This window comes from Rhineura floridana, chromosome 7 (genome assembly GCF_030035675.1).
Source record: "Rhineura floridana isolate rRhiFlo1 chromosome 7, rRhiFlo1.hap2, whole genome shotgun sequence".
Taxonomy (NCBI): Eukaryota; Metazoa; Chordata; class Lepidosauria; order Squamata; family Rhineuridae; genus Rhineura; species Rhineura floridana.
This window is the reverse complement of record NC_084486.1, coordinates 73,436,460-73,455,596: the sequence shown is the minus strand read 5'-3', so window position 1 is coordinate 73,455,596 and position 19,137 is coordinate 73,436,460. Positions and strand designations below refer to the sequence as shown.

The window sequence follows — 19,137 nt, the reverse complement described above, 5'->3', positions numbered from 1 at the left end:
ATCTGAAGGTGGGGTATTTTTCATCTACTCCATTGTCATGGACAGATCATCGCTTGCTGAGTTTTAGACTCACGACAGCCTTTTCCCTCTGCAGAGGTGGGAGACCTATTGAGTTGGTCCGCTCCCGGAGGCTTATGGATCCTGAAGCTTTCCAGAGGGCTCTGGGAGTTTTTCCGGCTGATAGCACTGGTGCTCCTGTCGAGGCCATGGTTGATCTGTGGAATACGGAGATGACCCGGGCCATTGACATGATCGCTCCCGTGCGCCCCCTTCAGTGCCGAACTCATACAGCACCGTGGTATACCCCGGAGCTGAGAGTGATGAAGCAAGAGAGAAGGAGGCTAGAGTGCAGGTGGAGGCAAACTCCTGACGGATGTAATCATTCTTTGGTAAGTGCTTCCACTAAGTTGTACATAAAAGCGGTTAGGGCGGCAAAAAAGTCTTATTTTGCTACCACCATTAGATCATCCCTTTGCCGCCCATCGGAGCTTTTTAGGGTGGTACGAGGGCTTCTACATTCTGGCTCTCATGATACTAAGGAAACATCGGAAGCCCGCTGCAACAAACTTGCGGAGCACTTCCAGGATAAGATTGCATGCATCCGTCGGGACTTAGACTCTGATGTTATGACAGATGAATCCATTGAAGTGTCCAGAGCGCGGTCTTGTCCTTTATTATTGGATGAATTTCAGTTGGTGCAGCTCGAGGAAGTGGACAAGGTGCTTGGAATGGTGCGGGCGACCACGTCTGCTCTGGACCCTTGCCCATCTTGGCTAGTGAAGACTAGCAGGGCTGTAACTGCCGGCTGGGCCAGGGAGGTAATAAATGCCTCCTTGAGAGAGGGAGTAGTCCCTGGTAGTCTCAAGGAGGCAATAATAAGACCTCTTTTAAAGAAACCTTCTCTGGACCCAGATGTTTTGAACAACTACAGACCGGTGGCGAATGTCCCTTTTTGGGGCAAGGTTCTGGAGCGGGTGGTTGCCGGCCAGCTCCAGGCACTCTTGGATGAAACCGATTATCTGGATCCGTTTCAATCCGGTTTTAGGTCTGGTTTTGGCACTGAAACAGCCTTGGTCGCCCTGTATGATGACCTTTGTCGGGAGAGGGACAGGGGGAGTGTGACTCTGTTGATTCTCCTTGATCTCTCAGCGGCGTTTGATACCATCGACCATGGTATCCTTCTGGGGAGGCTCGCGGAGTTGGGGGCACTGCTTGGCAGTGGCTCTGCTCCTACTTAGCGGATCGTCGCCAGAAGGTAGTGCTTGGGGAACATTGCTCGACACCCTGGACTCTCCATTGTGGAGTCTCTCAGGGGTCGGTTTTGTCCCCCATGCTTTTCAACATCTACATGCAGCCTCTGGGTGCGGTCATCAGGAGTTTTGGAGTGCGTTGCCATCAGTACGCTGATGACACGCAGCTCTACTTCTCCTTTTCACCTTCCACAGGTGAGACTGTTGATGTGCTGAACCGTTGCCTGACCGCGATAATGGACTGGATGAGAGCTAATAAACTGAAACTCAATCCAGACAAGACTGAGACACTGTTGGTGAGCTCTTTCCCTGCTCAGATGGTGGATGCTTATCCTGTTCTAGATGGGGTTACACTCCCCTTGAAGGAACAGGTTCGTAGTTTGGGGGTCCTTTTTGACCCTTCCTTGTCGTTCGAGGCTCAAGTGGCCTCGGTGGCACGGAATGCATTTTACCACCTGCGCTTAGTAGCCCAACTACGCCCCTATCTGGACAGTGATGATCTCGCCTCGGTTGTTCACGCTCTGGTAACTTCTAGATTGGATTACTGTAATGCGCTCTACATAGGGCTGCCCTTGAAGACTGTTCGGAAACTTCAGCTAGTGCAAAATGCGGCAGCCAGGCTGTTGACGAGGACCAATCGGTCTGCGCATATAACACCTGTCCTGGCTCGCTTGCACTGGCTACCTATTTGTTTCCGAGCTAGATTCAAGGTGCTGGTGTTGACCTATAAAGCCTTACACGGTGTGGGACCGCAATACCTTGTGGAACGCCTCTCCCGCTATGAACCTACCCGTTCACTTCGTTCAGTATCTAAGGCCCTCCTCCGGGTACCAACTCACCAGGATGCCCGGAGGACTGTTACTAGATCTAGGGCCTTTTCTGTGGTGGACCCGAATTATGGAACAGCTTACCGGAGGAAATACGCCTGGCGCCTACGGTTCTTTCTTTTAGGCGCCAGGTTAAGACCTGGCTATACTCCCAGGCATTTTAATTGTTTAATGCTTTATGTTTATGTTTTTAGTTTAATGTGTTCCTTTGTTACTGATTTTATTCTATATTGTATTTTAATCTCGTTTTGTACACCGCCCAGAGAGCTATTAGCTATGGGCGGTCTAGAAATGAAAATATATAAATAAATAAATAAATGTCCACAGAGCTTTCTGCAGGTGAATGAAGGGCACTTCCAGTGTGTTAAGTACCACATTGCAGTGGAGGAGCAGTACTTATGCCACATCCTAAGTCCCCTCAACCAGATGGCTTTAGGATTGCAGCTTTCAATGATTTAAACTAACTTGAGTAATATGATAATTGGCTTGTGGCTTAATTTTATATTTTACTATGATGCCATACAGACTGAGCTCACGTTCACCAAGGGTGAGTTGTCTCTTGTTGGCTCAATTAAAGGTGAGGCAGGAAGTTGTTTACAAGTGTTGGTCTGCTCCCCTTTTGTCTCTGGCCTTGCCCACCACTGGCATGTGGCCCTCAGAAGGTTGCCCAGATGGAAATGTGGCCCTTGGGTTGTCCTAGCTTGTCTCTCAGTTTTAGAAAACTTGCCATCTTTATCACTATTGCTGTCAAGCTGCAAACAATCCAGGGCAATGGGCTAGATCCACAGTTCTCGTACTTTCCCCTCACAGATCACTTGAAAATTGCTGAGGGTTTTGATGGACCACTTAATTATGTCTCTGCCTGATGTAGCAATTGTAATATGCTGTATACTTTTAATTGTATTTTTGTATACATGCTGCAGACCACCTGAATGAAGCTAACAGACTGCCAGTAGCCTGACAACTGGGTACCCCTGGGCTAAATTAAATCCATCTTCAGGTTCTGTGTGTTTCTGCAATGTTGGAGCAGAAGAAACCTAGCCCCTTTCATCCATTAAAAACATTATTTTAAAGAACATATCGTTATTTTACTTCAGCAATATATCAAGTGACGCTGCAGGCACTGCCTTAAATTATCCTCTCATCCTTCAAGGATCAACTTAGTACAGAGATGCATGTAAGCTTCGATACCAAATGCGTTAGGACAATGGAGACAGCAGATGTGTATTCTTTTGTGCAAGTGGATCTATTCAAACAAACAGAGCTCCCCAACCCACAAAGGGCTGCCCTAAGCATGCACTGGACCTCCTGTATGCATCAGAAATTGATAAATTGATGTTCCTGTATGTTTAGCGCTTGGCCCAAGTGCCCCTGAGCATGTTAGGTGCCTATGTAATCATGCGGCATGTTAAATGCTCCAAAAATTCACAAAGCTTTCTCTGGTCAAAAACACATGCATGACTAGTTTACACTAGTCAGCCTTTGGTAAAAGGCTACTGTGAAGCCAGATTAGAAAATTATTACAAAGGTATATGAAGCATTGCAAGTGTGCCCCCTAGTGGTCAGAAGAATGTTGTCCCTTATTCTTTTATGAATGCATATAGAGAATATATCTTTTCATATCAAGAGTTTTGGATTATGCTAATAGACCCTCTTTGCACAGAATAGAAAGGTTTAGCTTTATCTGGGCCTACAAAGTTAAAATTGGCACTACCTGGTTATTAGATTGTTTTGGACTTTTTAATGATTTTTACACACACACACTTAAAATATACCACACTTTTTATTTAAAAAAAACCTCTTCTAAAATAGCAACTGATTGAAAAAAACACATGTACAACAAATGGGAATTATTTTTAGCAAGGAACACAATAATAATTCTTCATTCTATGGTTAGTTAAATGAATACCTTGAATCTGAAATTGCCTGCTTTTATATTGAATTACTGTGCCCTGACTGACACCACTATCAGCTATAGTGCTTGGGTGGATACACAGCATTGTGTGGCTACAACAGACTGGTGGCACAGATGCTGGGGTTAAAGGGTCAATTGCTCCACCTCTGGCACTTTCCCCATTGATGCTTCCAGTTGTCAGGGCATCAGAGTGCCAAAGCTTTATTGACCTCGCCACCCGTCCCTGCCCTAATGCCCCCATCTTAACACTTGCATAGCACCAGCAAACAGAGAAAATGCAATACAGACATCACAAGACATGTTACAACAGCACTGACGGTGCAGACCCTGGCACAACAATGTTTGGGGTCAATGTGTCTTGCCACTTAGAATCAGTACTTCAAGAATAACTGTGGATGCCACACTGTCCTGCTTTTAAGACTAATCGTGATCTACCTTCACCATTTCTCTCAAAATGGCAGTGCACAGCATACCTCTTTCAAATGGGCCTGTAACCTGTGGATAGTGGTAACACTTGTACTGTACTTTTTCAAAAGCCTGGTTTTAATACGTAATGATATGACATAGCTGGCTTTTAACTTAAATAATATCTCGTCTGCAAACTTAACGAGACTGTTCTCTCGTGATACGAACAAACGTCAGGAAATCATGTTGCCCCAGAAAAACAAACAATAGCGTATATGTAGATCTAGGGTTTGTTTCCTTCTTGTGAGTGTCGGGCCTTTCCAAGACATCCCTCCTCACATGATCCAGGCAAAGTTAAGTACTTCTAAGGTGCAACCCTTGCACACTTACCAGGATACACAGCAGTGGGGCATATGTCGAGAAAACAAGCCTGTGGTGAAACTGCATGGAGTCTTGATGGTCAGGGAAGCCACTTCAGCACATTCTTGACTTTCCCAATGAAATCAAGGAGACTTAAAGTTAGCATCTTTGGCTGGATTGCAGTGCTAAAGAAAAGGTTTACAAAATGACAAAAGATGGTTGTGGGACAAGAAATTCTTGGTGAAGTGACCTCTTCTCCCCACCACCTCTTTTTAGAGCTACATGAGAACTCTGCCTGCAGCAGAAGAGCAGGAGCAGCTCAACTTCTAGAAGTCAGAGTAATTAAATTAAGTCAGAGTAATTAAATATGTGGGGCACAAGCCAATCACACACACCCAGCACGTAATCAGGAGCAGGCAGCCCCACAGGTGCAGGGCTGCTGACATGGACTCCTTTGTGTACATGTGGGTGGGGTGAGTGGATGCAACAGGGAAATATATCGTGTCCTTTAAAATAATCTAAAATGGCACAGGCATTGGGGAAAAGAACATGATGTGATCACCACTGAAGACATGGACACTCACCAGTACTGGCACTCATGCAAATCACAGGACACAAATTCCTGTACATGGCCATGTATTAGCTAGGTGGAGAAACAGCATTTTTCCAGTGAGAAATACTACTTTTATTGCTGAGAAAACACTACTTCTCTATAATAGACTTACTAGCTGCGGGAAGAGAGGGTTAGCAGTCCCGTAACAGCCAATTAGCAGGAGTGCACCTTTATTGCACATGAAACTGATTGTCTGGAAAGGACCTTGTATAGCATGCCTGCTGAGCCCACATCTGTGGTCTGTACTGTATTTAGTACTATGTTAGCACTAATGATTTAATAACAATTTCTCCCCTTTGAAAAATCATTCATATTCAGACTTCAATTGTAATTTTCTTTTGGCATACAGCCCATGCCTAACTCTACACATACACCAAATTTATTCTCCTTGGGTTTTGGGAACACATCTCACTCAAGTTCTCCCTTGCTTTCATTATACTTTTGTTGATAGAAAACAATGATAAGAATATGTTTAAAATGGGGTTGGGGGATTCCCCACTCTTCCAAATGCTTGGGTGATTAAATCCAACATACATGGGTAAACTATTCTTTTCTTTTTCTGGGAGAGTGCATTTAAAATTAACTTTGATACATTATGGAAAGTACTGTACAGAATAGAAAGTGATGTGGCATCTGCTCATATAGGCTACCTTCGTATGTATATCAGCCTGAAGCATTCCAGAGTTACTAAAGTGCATCAGAACCAGTGTCTTTAATTGCATTTTAGAAGATAGGCCAGGAAGTTCCACCCTTTTATTTTTGCCTCAAATCATCTTTAACTATGTGAGAAAATGACAGATGCAATGGCTAAAGAGTGAACTTATCTATGCCAAATGACTTTCTGGCCCCAATCCACAAAAACTGAGTTGCCCATCCATTCATGCCTTCTTACTTCACTTCAGCATTTAGCACAGGTCCTTATTCAAAGTGAGATGCGTCTGCAGAGCTGCCCCTGCAACTGATTTCACCGGGAAGCCCTTGGTATTTATAGGAGTTCACTGCATGTATTGGAATGCCTTGTTGCCCGTGAACTCAGCAGATCAGGATGCATCACTCTGGTGTCCGCAATGGGTAACAGCTCTCCTGAAGAGAGGTGGGCCTTGTCCCAACATTAAACTTTGAAACTTAAGTTGCGACGGTGGTGGGTGGCACTCACTGAGACTAGTGGGGTGGAAGGCAGAGAGGACCAAGGAAGTGGGGCCAGAGCCAATGAAAGGCAGAACCAACTAAGGCTGCAATCCAAGGCATGCCTACTCAGAAGTAAGCTCCATTGGGTTCAAAGGGACTTACTCCCAGGTAAATGGATTGCATCCTAGTTCTAGTTTTTTTTTCATCCTCCTGCTGAGTTTTCCAAGGGCAAAACTGAGACTAATGAGGAGGAAGTTGACAGCCAGGGCCACCCCTGGACTGAGATTAGTGGGGTGGTGCTCCCTTTGCCCTAACAGACCAGACTCCATTGAGTAGCTGCACTTTTTGGTCAGGAAATCTTTGTGGGAAGTCAGGATGCACTGTGTACTGCAATTATGATTATTAACATGTGATAATAATAGTACATTTTAGTTAAGTTACTTGGTGCCCCTGACCTTCTCTCAGGTTTTCTTCATTGGTTATAAAAGCTTTTCTCCAAAGGAAAAGTCTACCATGGAACCTTGGATTTACTTACCTAGCTGTCAGGATTTTAGCTCACAGGACAACTGAATTTACCTCCAAAAGCCTCTGGCCCTGGTGTATCAAAGGTACATTAAGCAGCTCTGATCAGGTTGATGCTCTATTGCTCACAACAAATCCTGGATTGGACAATGATAAAACACCAAAGTAGAAATACACAAAAAGCATCCTTATGTACAGCAACATTTTCATAACATCAGCTGGGTTAGAAGCAAGGGTTCAACTTGTGTTAACTCTTTCAGATACACAGCACACCTCTGCTAAAAGGAGCAAAATCCTTAGTCTGATGAAGGCCATGTTGGAATCTGGCCCAGGTCCATCATTTCTTCTAGATGGAATGCCATGGTGTACTGCCGGCCATGCTTTGCCTCATCTGGACCATTTATCTACTGGGAAGAGAATCCTGTAGTCCACGAATGGCCACTTATAATCTTAAATCCATTACTGAATTAGGATTTTCTAACTAGCACCTTTCTTCTCCCATTCCTGCAAAAGAAAAAAAAGGGGGGGAAACCTCACACAGGAGCTTTTCTTTATTATTCCTTTTAGGAACCCCAATATTTGCATTAAATGGGTAGTCCACCTTGTCGCAGGCTCAGGGTAGATATCTATAGTTGTTCTTGCTACATGTCTTACCTTGGCTTTCTGTAGAACTGTTCCTTTCCCTGTGACCATAACAGATAATGGCCGGTTTTTTAGTGCCATTGCTGAATTGACAGGTGAGTTTTCTGTGCCATTCAAAGGATTGGCAACTTTCATCTGTATTTATGGGAAAAATAGTTGTGGTCATACACAGTTGGCTAAAACCATTCATTAGACACACATCAGGAAGCCCTCCTTGGCAATTGTTAAAATTGGAATACTGTGTACAGTTCTGGTCGCCTCATCTCAAAAAGGATATTATAGAGCTGGAAAAGGTTCAGAAGAGGGCAACCAGAATGATCAAGGGGATGGAGCGACTCCCTTACGAGGAAAAGTTGCAGCATTTGGGGCTTTTTAGTTTAGAGAAAAGGTGGGTCAGAGGAGACATGATAGAAGTGTATAAAATTATGCATGGCATTGAGGAAGTGGATAGAGAAAAGTTCTTCTCCCTCTCTCCTAATACTAGAACTCGTGGACATTCAAAGAAGCTGAATGTTGGAAGATTCAGGACAGACAAAAGGAAGTACTTCTTTACTCGGCGCATAGTCAAACTATGGAATTTGCTCCCACAAGACGCGGTAATGGCCACCAGCTTAGATGGCTTTAAAAGAAGATTAGACAAATTCATGGAGGACAGGGCTATCAATGGCTACTAGCTATGATGGCTGTGCTGTGCCACCCTAGTCAGAGGCAGCATGCTTCTGAAAACCAGTTGCCGGAAGCCTCAGGAGGGGAGAGTGTTCTTGCACTCGGGTCCTGCTTGTGGGCTTCCCCGAGGCACCTGGTTGGCCACTGTGAGAACAGGATGCTGGATTAGATGGGCCACTGGCCTGATCCAGCAGGCTCTTCTTATGTTCTTATGTTCTCATATTCAGCATCACAAAGCATCAAGAATAAAAGCACTGTTTATCAATGACTTAATATCTATCTCTGGCTGGTGTTTATTGACTGTGTGGTTTTGCATTTTAATTATATGTTTTATATATTGTAATCAGGAGTGGCCAATGTGGTGCCACTACCAAGATACCCGTCCAACACTGGTGTCACTGTGTATCAGGAGAGGTCAGGGCTATGGCACACTAGCAGAAGCAATGCAGTGTGCCCACCAGTGTAGATACAACATTGACTATGCTGCCTCTCTGGCCCACTCCAAGATTTGTCCCAATATGCAGCACTGTTGCTCTTACCAGCTCCAAGGGGTTGTAGTATGCAATTTTGAGTGGCAAATTTTGAGTGCAATTTTGAATGGCAAAATGGTGTGGGAGAAAAGCATTCAACACCCCCTTCTTTAACGCTGATTTCTTGAGGCCCTGCCTGCAAAATTCCTTTACAAAAGACATCAGAAAATTCAGTCACAGATCTCCTGCATCACGCATAGTTTGAACAAACTTCTGGTTTCAGTTCTATCTGCTGAAAATGGCCCTGCTGACAATGCTGATTAAAACAGCCCCCTACATACTTTAGGGCTTGCATTCTCCAGGTGTGTGGTGTCCACAGCGGTGCCAAGTGTAACAGGACCAGACTCTGCTTTCCGGAGATTCTCCTTCACTTCCACGAGGCTCAGCTCTAAGTCCACACGCTGATCTTCTTTCCTTTTGCACTCCTCCTCTATTTCCTTCAGTTTTTGCTCCATTGTAGGCAAAAGGCTCTTGTCTGCCAAGGGAAGCACATGCATGTGGAAATCTTAGAAGAGATGGGCAGTGCACACCCCTCCCATCTGCCTTCCCCTATGATGGCATTTCTAAAAAGTTTGGTGCCTTTTTCTGTGACTTAGATTGTCTCAGAATTCTTCTTTTGTAGCCACAGCTCGAATTCAAGCTAGGGATGCACAGTAAGATTTGTCAGGTGAATTACAGGTGGACGACCCCATTCACCCACAAGTGGCCCACAGAAGGTTCGCCACTTCCAGATATGGCCCTCTAGCCAGATTCAGTTACCCACTTCTGCTTTAAACTGTGGTTTGATGTTGGCTTGCAAATCTGGATTGTATGAAAGCCATTAACCATGGTTCCCGATTCAGGTGTAACAGGAAGTTAAGATTTCCTGCTGCTCCCTTAACATGGGTGATGAAGCAAACTGGGGAGCTGCAGTTAAAGGGCTGTGCTGAGGAGTGTGAAGTAGCCAGTGAATGCCTTATCCTTTCCCTTTCCTCCACCTACTCATTATGGAGGAGAAGGTAGCAAAGCAAAGGATTCCAGAGCAATTTACATGTCAAATGAACATGAGACCAAAATAATATGTCCCATTCTACTGATCTCTGGCTGAGTCTATCTCCTTGTAGCTCAGGGTGGGGATCCTGCTGTCCTCCAGATGTTGCTGGAGTGCAGCTCCCATCGTCCTTGGCCATTGGCTATGCTGGGTTCCACAGACAAGTCTTGGAGTCCAACAACATCTGGAGGGTCACAGGTACCCCACCCCTGTTCTAAAGCAATGGCACTGTGCAAGATCAGAAGTGACATCTGCCTCAAAGATGGACCTACGTCACTTCAATCCTCATCTAGCTGGCTTGCAAAATATGCCAACAGCATCTCTTTTCCTGATTTGTCCCATGCACCAAGCACAAATAACGGGAGTCAACAGATATTTTACCTGTGCAGCTTATCAGCTTCTCTTTCAGCTCTCTTCTTTCTTTCCGCAGCTGTGCTAGCTGAGAACGCATTTCTTCTTTTTCCCTCTCCAGCCGGTCTCTTTCTTCCGAGTATCGCTTCACTTCAGCCTCTGTCCTGTTCTTGCCTAGTTTGGTTTCTACGGGTGCTACAAATAAAGAGATGCAAAAACTTGGCTCTACACTAGAATTGCAAGGACCTTTCCAAAACATCGGCAGCTAAATGCACTAAATGCACTGGGACAACATTTTTAGTATGGGTTGGAAAGCTAACAACAGCCTCCAGGGTAAAGAGATATTGCTGCAGACTCACCTGTATTCACTAGTTTGGACCGTTCCATTTTCTCTTTGGATGCAGCCATAATTGTTGTGGTGTCCTTAACTTCAGGGCTGCTCTGAGGAAAGATAATTTGCTGCTGCTGTGTCTGAATTTTAACTGTGGTTGTTTGTGGTGGGAGCATCTCATCAATGTCTTGAGACCTCTGTTGGGGAAGTGGGATGAGAGAGAATGTTTTAGAAGTTAAGCGACATTTGTCTAGCTGAAGATGGCTGTCCATTTAGGATCCCATCAAATTGCCCTATTCCAGGTCAGACTATTTTGTCCATTTAGCCCAGTATAGTCTGCTTTGACTGGCAGCACCTCTCCAGGAATTGAGTCATGGGTCTTTTACATCAGCTACCTGATTCTTTTAACTAGAGATGCCAGGAATTGAACCCGGGATCTTCTGCATGCAAAACAAGTGCAGTAACACTGAGCCAATATCTCCAATATCTAAGATTTGTTTCTGTGAAGTACCTGGTCTGGAATTTCCAATGATCTTTTACTCAAATCTGCTTTTCTCTCGAAGTCTGTTGAGCTCTTGGCAGCTCTTTGCAGTGATGGAGAAACTGACGGGGAGAGCTGGCCATGCTTTTTGCCAGCACAATGAAGGAAGGATTTGACTGGAGTGAGATCTAGATAGACTCTGTCCTGCTCCCCCTCGTCTTTGCCTTCATTTGGGGGCACTTCCTCCTGTGAAAGATTAAAATATCTTCTTATAACAACTCGAAAAAAAACACAGTTTCATCCAGAACAAGAGAGGCCCCTTATTTGACAGGAATAATTCTACACTGCTAAATAGCATTTAGTATTAGTATTATTATGGATGTGAATTTAGTGATAAATTTATAACCAGCACTCCAGCATGAAATTCGTTAAGCATTATCTATCATTAATGCAGGGTACAGAAATGAAAAAAGGTAAATTGCTGACATCATGCAATTAGGATTATTCGTTATATCCAATGCTATCAACATAAGCTACAATCAATGGAGAAAAATGCCCCCCATCACACAACGCTCACCATTGGTGCCTCTGGAACATCCACATCATCGTAGAGCTCCTCTTGACCCTCTTTTCCCTTTGGCAAGTTGTCAATGTAAGTGTTGGGCTCAGAGTACTTCCTCTGCATTAAACTGGAAAAGATGGAAGCAGATGTGCTATCGAAAGAAGCGAAGGCTACATGAGATGATGATGTAATATTCGTTTGTACTCCTGTAAGAGTTCCTAATATGGCAATTACTTAATGTCTGGCACCTGTTGCTCCTAACTAATATCTTATCTCACACATCCTGCACACTGCAAACAGGTCTGCAGTGTGAAAAAGCCACCCCATTGTGAAACCTCCTTTTGTCTGAGACTGAACATGTGAACTGCCTAGAATATAATCGTTCTCTAATAGACAGAGAGGCATAGCCTTCATCAAGCCATAAACAAGATTATATGCATGCTGTATGTCTGTGTCTTAACCATTCAGCAAGGAGGTGAAACTATAGTGTCAAAACGTTAAAAAAATACTGTGCTTTATTCTGAAAGAAAGGCAAGTGTGTAGCCTTAATGGTTTGCAAGTATATGCACCTGCTGAAGGCTTATATGAATTTTCTGTGGTCAGGTGATAAGCAGCAAAACATTCCAAATGAAATGTGAAAGCCCCAAATATAAAATTATAAGGCTCAAGAACCCACTGAAATCATTTATCCATTTGATTTGTGCAACAGAACTTTAAAACAAGGTTGCAGAGAAAGGTGCTTGAGATGGCTACCCCAGAATCATGGCAATTATCTCTCTTGAAGACCCACCCACACAGAAACGGCTATTAGCCAATCTGGGGGCCCTTTCACAGCAGGTGCCTTCTGCAATATGTTATTGACATAATAATCTTGCATTAGTAGTGTATTTATTCTGCTAAGCTTCCGCAATGCTACCACATTATTGCTGTCTGGAGGGGCTACAGTGTAACAACTGGAGGTATGAAAAGTGATAGGATTTCAGCAGGAAGTTACAGGATATGCACTGATTGGAAACAAAGCAGTATGACTGTCCCAAAATGTTTGCAGGCACAAATAGTATTGAAAGTAGGAGCACATATGACAGCTTTGATAGCATCGTGAGCACAAATCATCATGAATGCCCAATAAAAATAACATCTGGAGGGGGCCTACATGGATCCAAGGGCAGCATATGCCTCTGAATGCCAGCTGCTTAGGAACATGAATGGGAGAGGGCTATTGTGCTCTTGTCCGGCCGGTGGCCCTTTCACAAGCATCTAGATGGCCACTGTGAGAAATAGGATGCTGAACTAGATGGGGTTTTGGTCTGATCCAGATCTTTTTATGTTCACCAAAAACCAGAGGGTGTGTACATATTCTTATCTGGTGGTCTGAGTTTTGATAGTGAGATTTAAGCTTGCAGAAGTAATTTTAAGCAGGAACTTTCATTCTTTTCTTTTTTCTTTTTGTAATGATGTGGGTTTTATTTTGGAGGATTATTGTGTGGAATTCTACACATTTTAAAAATATAACTTGCACAATGTAAAACAATTACAGAATTTGTATGCTGGCGAGATATTGGGTGTTTGTGATAAGATAATGCATTAGTGAAGAAATTGGAAAAACAAAGTAAGCCTTCATGTTCCATGTAGCTCTTTTACAGGTTAAAAAAAAGAGGTTCATTTCATCATTTTTTCTTTGAACAAATTACATCAGAAAATAATGAGAGATAGTCATCATCAAGCGGATTCTTACTATGGCAATCTCAAGCAGTGGATACTTCATTTGAATGCACTTCATGTGGTGAGTATCAACTCTTTCCTGCTGCTTCTTTTTGCTAGCAATTATAATCCCATCAAATTGTGTAATTCACAGTTTTCAGATAAAAGCCTCTATTAGAAGACAGGTCTGAATGTCAAATCTGCTCCCACAGTAACTTACAGTAATGAATTCTTTGCCGCACTGACGATGCAGGAAACCCTGTCAGCATCCACGTAATCATAGGTAAGTTCTTCAGGGTCTGTTTTTGAGCCTGATTCCGATAAAAGGAGACCAAGCCAGTGGCCCATTTCTTCGCCAGACTTGGCCTATTTAATAACCAAAGAAGAAACCAAACACTATGGATGCAGACCAAACCCAGACCACAATAAAGAGAATGCATGGAGTGATATTCAATGCAAGTCCTACTCAGAGTAGACCCATTGAAGTTAGCAGCCACGACTACCTTAGGTTCATTAATTCAAGTGGGTCTATTCTGAGTAGAACTTAGTTGAATAGAACCCATGGAAACCAAACCAAATTACGTAAGATGTGTTAAATGTGTGCTATCCTGAGCTGCTTTTGGAGGCAGGATACATTTTTTATTTAATTTATTATTTAATTTATATCCCACACTTCCTCCCAGCAGGAGCCCAGGGAGGCAAATGAAAGCACTAAAAACACTTTAAAACATCATAAAAACAGGCTTTAAAAACATCTTTTAAAAAAAGGTTTAAAAACATCTATTTTCAAAAATGAAGGTTTAAAAACATCTTAAAAAGTAATTCCAACACAGACGCAGACTGGGATAAAAAGGCTTGTTGAAAGAGGAAGGTCTTCAGTAGGTGCTGAAAAGATAACAGAGATGGTGCCTGTCTAATATTTAAGGGGAGGGAATTCCACAAGGTAGGTGCCACCACACTAAAGGTCCACAGGGCCAGTTCTAAAGGGCAGCCAGATGGGGCACTGGCCCAACGTCCCCTGGAGCTACAGGGGGGCCCTCAGCCACCCCTCCGCTCCCCTTCCATGATCTACGCCCCCCACGTCCCCCCACCTACCTGTCTGCTGTCTTTTACCATTGCCCTTAACGAAGATGGCAGACGCGGTTTCCCTAAGGTACTGAAGCCCCTGCTGCCATCTTAGTTGATGGCAGAGATGTGCGCGCGTAGCACGCACGTGTGCCATCAACAAAGATGGTGGCGGAGGCGTCATCCCCTTAGGGAAACCGCACGCACATACACACACACATGCCGGGGCCCAGGGCAAGCTGATGCTCAAGGGCCCTGGCATTCCTGTAGCCAGCCCTGTCCGTTTCCTTTATTTTTATTTATTTAAAATCAATTAAAATCCCTTACATACATTAAAACATTTGTTTTGTTTTTTAGTTGCCATAAATCTCTCTCTCTTTGTGTGTCTGTGTCTGTGTACATATGTGCGGTATCTCCAGAAGAGGGCATCAGTTTGCCTTTTTAAATTTCCTCTATCAGCTGGGCCCAGAATCACCCTGAAAGACCCATGAGAAATGCTTTATAACCTCCAGCTGGCCTGAATTAAAATGCTGAGTCTAACATATAGCTTAGCTTCACAAATGAAGGTAAGTTAAAATAACCTGAAATATCCCTTATTCTGTTTCATCAACCTCAACAATCTATCGGCTAAACAGAACAACAAAACAAAACAAAACAAAACATGCAGAGTCCCTGACAGGCAAGGGAGCCTGTTGTTGGCTGAAAATATTCCTCCCACTACAAAATGCAGGAAATGTGTCACATTTCCCTTCTCCCATTCTAATGGTGCTGATGTCAGAGGATCTAAGATTAGAGGTAAACAGAGAAGGAAAACAACTCAGATCCAAGGCAAGTGAAAGTTACAGATATGAGCGACTTGCTCTTTTTTCCAAGGCAGCTTTTCAGCTGATGAAACTGAAGGTAACTCCAATGAAGTTCACTGTGTGCTTTTCCCCATCAGTTAAAAGCTTTTTTCTTTTCAGTGGTGAAAGCCCATTACTCTGATCACCCCCTACTTAACCCACCTGACTGCTTATTTCAGAAAACATTTCAGACATCCAGGTTAGAAATTTTTCAGTGTACATATCCCCAATTAAAACATAATAGATAATTTCTGTCTACTAAGTGCAGCTATCCCGCCTTGAATGCTACTTTTAATGGAAAATTAGGATAGAGATATTTTAATTAAATAAAAACAAGCTAGCTGGTTAGCTGTTTATCATTTCCTTGCATTTTGTTCACACTGGGTTGTATTCAATGTAGCACTGAAGCAATTGTTCCATCAGCACAAGGATTTCTCATTGCCCGACAGAAGAATCGCCACCTCTCCTCTCTCATGCCCTCCTTAAATCTGTTCTGAGGGTTCTGCGCATGGGGGGAGGAGGGGGAACCCCCAAGCACAAAAAGTTAGTTGAATACTGCCCACTGGCTGCATTCATGTGTCACACTAAACCATGGTTTATGACAACATGATTGATCACCAACAAGTTACAGTGAGACTTGGTTTAGCATGACATGTGAGGAAGGGCATGGGAGGCATTCTATAATGCTGTAAGGAGAAACTGCAGAAGAAGGCCACCTCACAGGAAGTACTAAATAAAGTGCACAAGCAATTTTCACAGATTTTGTTTTGTTATATATATAAAAAACAAACATATACATTTACTTGTAGAAAAAAAAGTCTCTTTCCTTTATATTCCCATGCTACTCAATGAAATCAGTTTCAAGAATTTGGTAAATTACTTGAAACAGGCTATGTGCATACAGGAAGATAAACCCATACTAACAACTTCCAGGCAACGGTTACTCCTTTGCTTCCAAGACTGTCCCATTCAGTCGTGTATGTCACACTGAGCAACTGCTGCTTCTAGAGAGCAGAGCTTGGAAAAGTTACTTTTTTGAACTACAACTTCCATCAGCCCAATCCAGTGGCCATGCTGGCTGGGGCTGATGGGAGTTGTAGTTCAAAAAAGTAACTTTTCCAAGCTCTGCTAGAGAGTGACAACCCATACCTCTAACATGGCCCGTTCCTCTCCATTATGCAAGATACGGAATGAGTAGAGACGGTCAGGAGTTGGGTCTGGGATAATTTCACAGCCCATCAGGTTCAGGGGATGCTGAGCACTTTTACTTCTGTTCTTGTCCTGGTAGAAATGGAGCTGCCCATCTTTCACGTGACACCACCGAGATCTCCACTGGCTGTTCACTAGCACATTCAGGTATGCTGCAAAGGAGGATATGATAACTTAGTAACACGTGGATCATCCTCTAGGCTAGTCATTTCTGCTAGTTGCAGAGACCAAAATAAAATGTAAATATTGCACAAGGTTTTATTTCAGGTTGCTTACTACAAGTATCCAAAGACCGTTCTGGACTGTCCAGAGAGGCAGATTTCTTTCTTCCAAGGTTCATCAGGTTGCTCAGTTTTAAACCAGATGTGCCTTTCTTCTTAACTAAAAAAAGAAAAAAGAACAAATAAACAAACCATATACAAAATTGTACTTCTGAATATTTAATGCAATGGTCAGGAGAACCTTATGCATAATTTGCAACTGATGTTTGTGTGTGGAAACTCACAGTGCAATTTCGTAAGAGAATCATATCAGCAACAGGATTAAAAATGTACACTAACATAACCCAAATCAATAATGAACAAATGTGGAATTTTAAAAACTGAATAGGGAGCTGGTTACGTGGCTGGCTCTTCTAGCAATGGAATCAGCCAGGCATTAACCCCCTTCTGCAACAACCCATGGAAACAGAAAAGGGGCTGAGTGTCTCAGTTCCTCCAGATTCCTGGATCTCTGACTGGAGGTACCAATGAAGGAGACTATTCAAGTTGCAACCATAATGTATGTGGTTTACAGATGGGGCAAGTATTCAGAAGTGGGGACTTCAAAAGTGAATCCACCTGACTGAAAAGTTGCATTCTGTTTTGACCCATGACTCAAGCCATACAGGTTCCACACACCTTTTGTTGGTGGTCAGGCAAGCCAGCTCTTCTTCCTGTGCATGTGGGTGAGAATCAAGCTCTTTCCTGCTTCCCATTACCTCCCATCCCCTTTTCACAAGTGAAATGTTTTTGATTCGCTTGCAAAGTGGGGCAGGGATCTCTGCCATATGGATATGGCGTGCATTCCTTCTGAGTGCTTGCAAAACTACTTGATGTCTCCCAAGTATTTGCAAGGAATGCTTGCCACAACTAACTGGATTTTTGAAGGGAACAGAGGGTATTCATTCACCCCTAATGTCTTTTTCAGATTTAAGATTCTGCTCCCCCTTGTTTTACCTTTATTCTCGGGTTGAATACACAAGACAATTTAACACAGTGTACATAGAACCCCATGGGGAACAGCTGCAGCACTGGGGGACTAGAGAAGACCTGCCCTGGAAGTGAGTACCTGAGCATCTGGGTGCTTGCTTGCTTGCTCCTCTGGGTTGCAGTCTCTCGAAACAGCTGAAGTCCCTAGTAAGTGCTGCAAGGACTGGAACCACCTGCCTGACTCTGACTCCAGAGAGAGGCTGCAGTCAATCTTGCAGCCTCTTGCATCAGCTGCTGGCTGGGTCAGGGGGCATAAAAGCCCAGCTGCCCTTAGGGAGTCCCAAGGGTGAGGGAGCTACCCCCTTCCATTTTTTTTAGACCAATCTAGAGGAGATTGGTAGTGGGGAGGGTGTATGGCGCATGTGTAGTTCCTTTGCAGGATAAGAGCATGTGCAGTGAACTAAACAATAGGAGAAAGTCACCAGATGCTCTCGGAGTGAGAGTCTGCAACTGGCAGAAGGCTGGCCCTCCCTGGGTGTGAGACAGGGGGTGGAGTAGATGTGCCCTGTGTGAAAGATATTGAGTGGGTCTGACTGTTCCCAATTTTAACAGAGGCCTACTGGGATAACTGGTTCAGGCAGGTTTTGCTGGTGGGCTCTTGTTGGGTCCATAATTATACATTTTAGTTATTTATTATTTGATTTATATCCTGCACTTCCTCCCAGCAGGAGCCCAAGGCGGCTTAGGAGGAGTCTTAGCAAGGAGAAACATGGGTGATGGCACCCAAGTTCCAGTGATCATGGGTAGAGGAGGTATAGCCATGGGGATGTAGTGAACTACCACAGAAGACGAAGGCGAGGCTATCTATGCCTTGTTCCTTGCTCCCACTCCTCTCATGGATGGCTTTCTTGTTGCTCATCTGCCAGATTGGTACATAATAAGACCACACTCATCCATGATTTGATCATGGATGAAGATGCCGATTTGGTGTGCCACCAATTTGGTGTGCTCACCTGGGTGGGTGAGCTGGGAGGAGTTGATCTGACCCAGCTTCACCCACCTGGATACTCAGTGCAACACCACCACAGGCTGCAGGGATGGGGGGGGGAGGAGTTGCTGTGGTCTACATAACTTCCATCTCTGTCACCAGGAAACCAGTCTGTCTTGGAGCTGGCTGTGAGGGCCTGCACCTGGTGTCAGGACAAGGAGACAGTAAATTAGGGTTGCTGCTGGTGTACCATCCACCCTGCTGCCCAGCAGCTTCTCTGACCAAGCTGGTGGAGACTGTCTCGGTTGTGGTGATGGAGGAGCCCAGAACAATAGTCCTGGGTGATTTCAATATCCATGCTGAGGCTGCCTCTAGTGTTCTCGCTCGGGACCTCATAGCCGCCATGAAGACCATGGGACTGTCTCAACTTGTCACTGGCCTGACGCATAGGGCAGGGCACACCCATGGGTTTTTTGCTCAAGATGGAGGAAGAGGTGGTCTGGAGATGGGGTGGTGGATGTCACCCCAT

At 44.1% G+C, this 19,137-nt stretch overlaps 1 protein-coding gene across 1 annotated transcript in view; it reads right to left on the bottom strand.

The window, feature by feature from the left end:
* Window positions 1–3,857: 3,857 nt before the first annotated feature.
* The window catches only part of AFAP1L2 (actin filament associated protein 1 like 2), a 119,495-nt gene continuing 104,215 nt past the window's right edge, over window positions 3,858–19,137 (bottom strand). The window contains exons 10-19 of the mRNA XM_061635920.1: window positions 16,707–16,811; window positions 16,371–16,582; window positions 13,535–13,680; window positions 11,629–11,740; window positions 11,082–11,297; window positions 10,599–10,767; window positions 10,270–10,434; window positions 9,140–9,333; window positions 7,675–7,797; window positions 3,858–7,524 (exon numbers count right to left, since the gene is read on the bottom strand). Of these exons, the coding sequence (XP_061491904.1) occupies window positions 7,498–7,524; window positions 7,675–7,797; window positions 9,140–9,333; window positions 10,270–10,434; window positions 10,599–10,767; window positions 11,082–11,297; window positions 11,629–11,740; window positions 13,535–13,680; window positions 16,371–16,582; window positions 16,707–16,811 (1,469 nt within the window). The 3' untranslated portion in view covers window positions 3,858–7,497. The remainder of the gene's footprint in view (window positions 7,525–7,674; window positions 7,798–9,139; window positions 9,334–10,269; window positions 10,435–10,598; window positions 10,768–11,081; window positions 11,298–11,628; window positions 11,741–13,534; window positions 13,681–16,370; window positions 16,583–16,706; window positions 16,812–19,137) is intronic.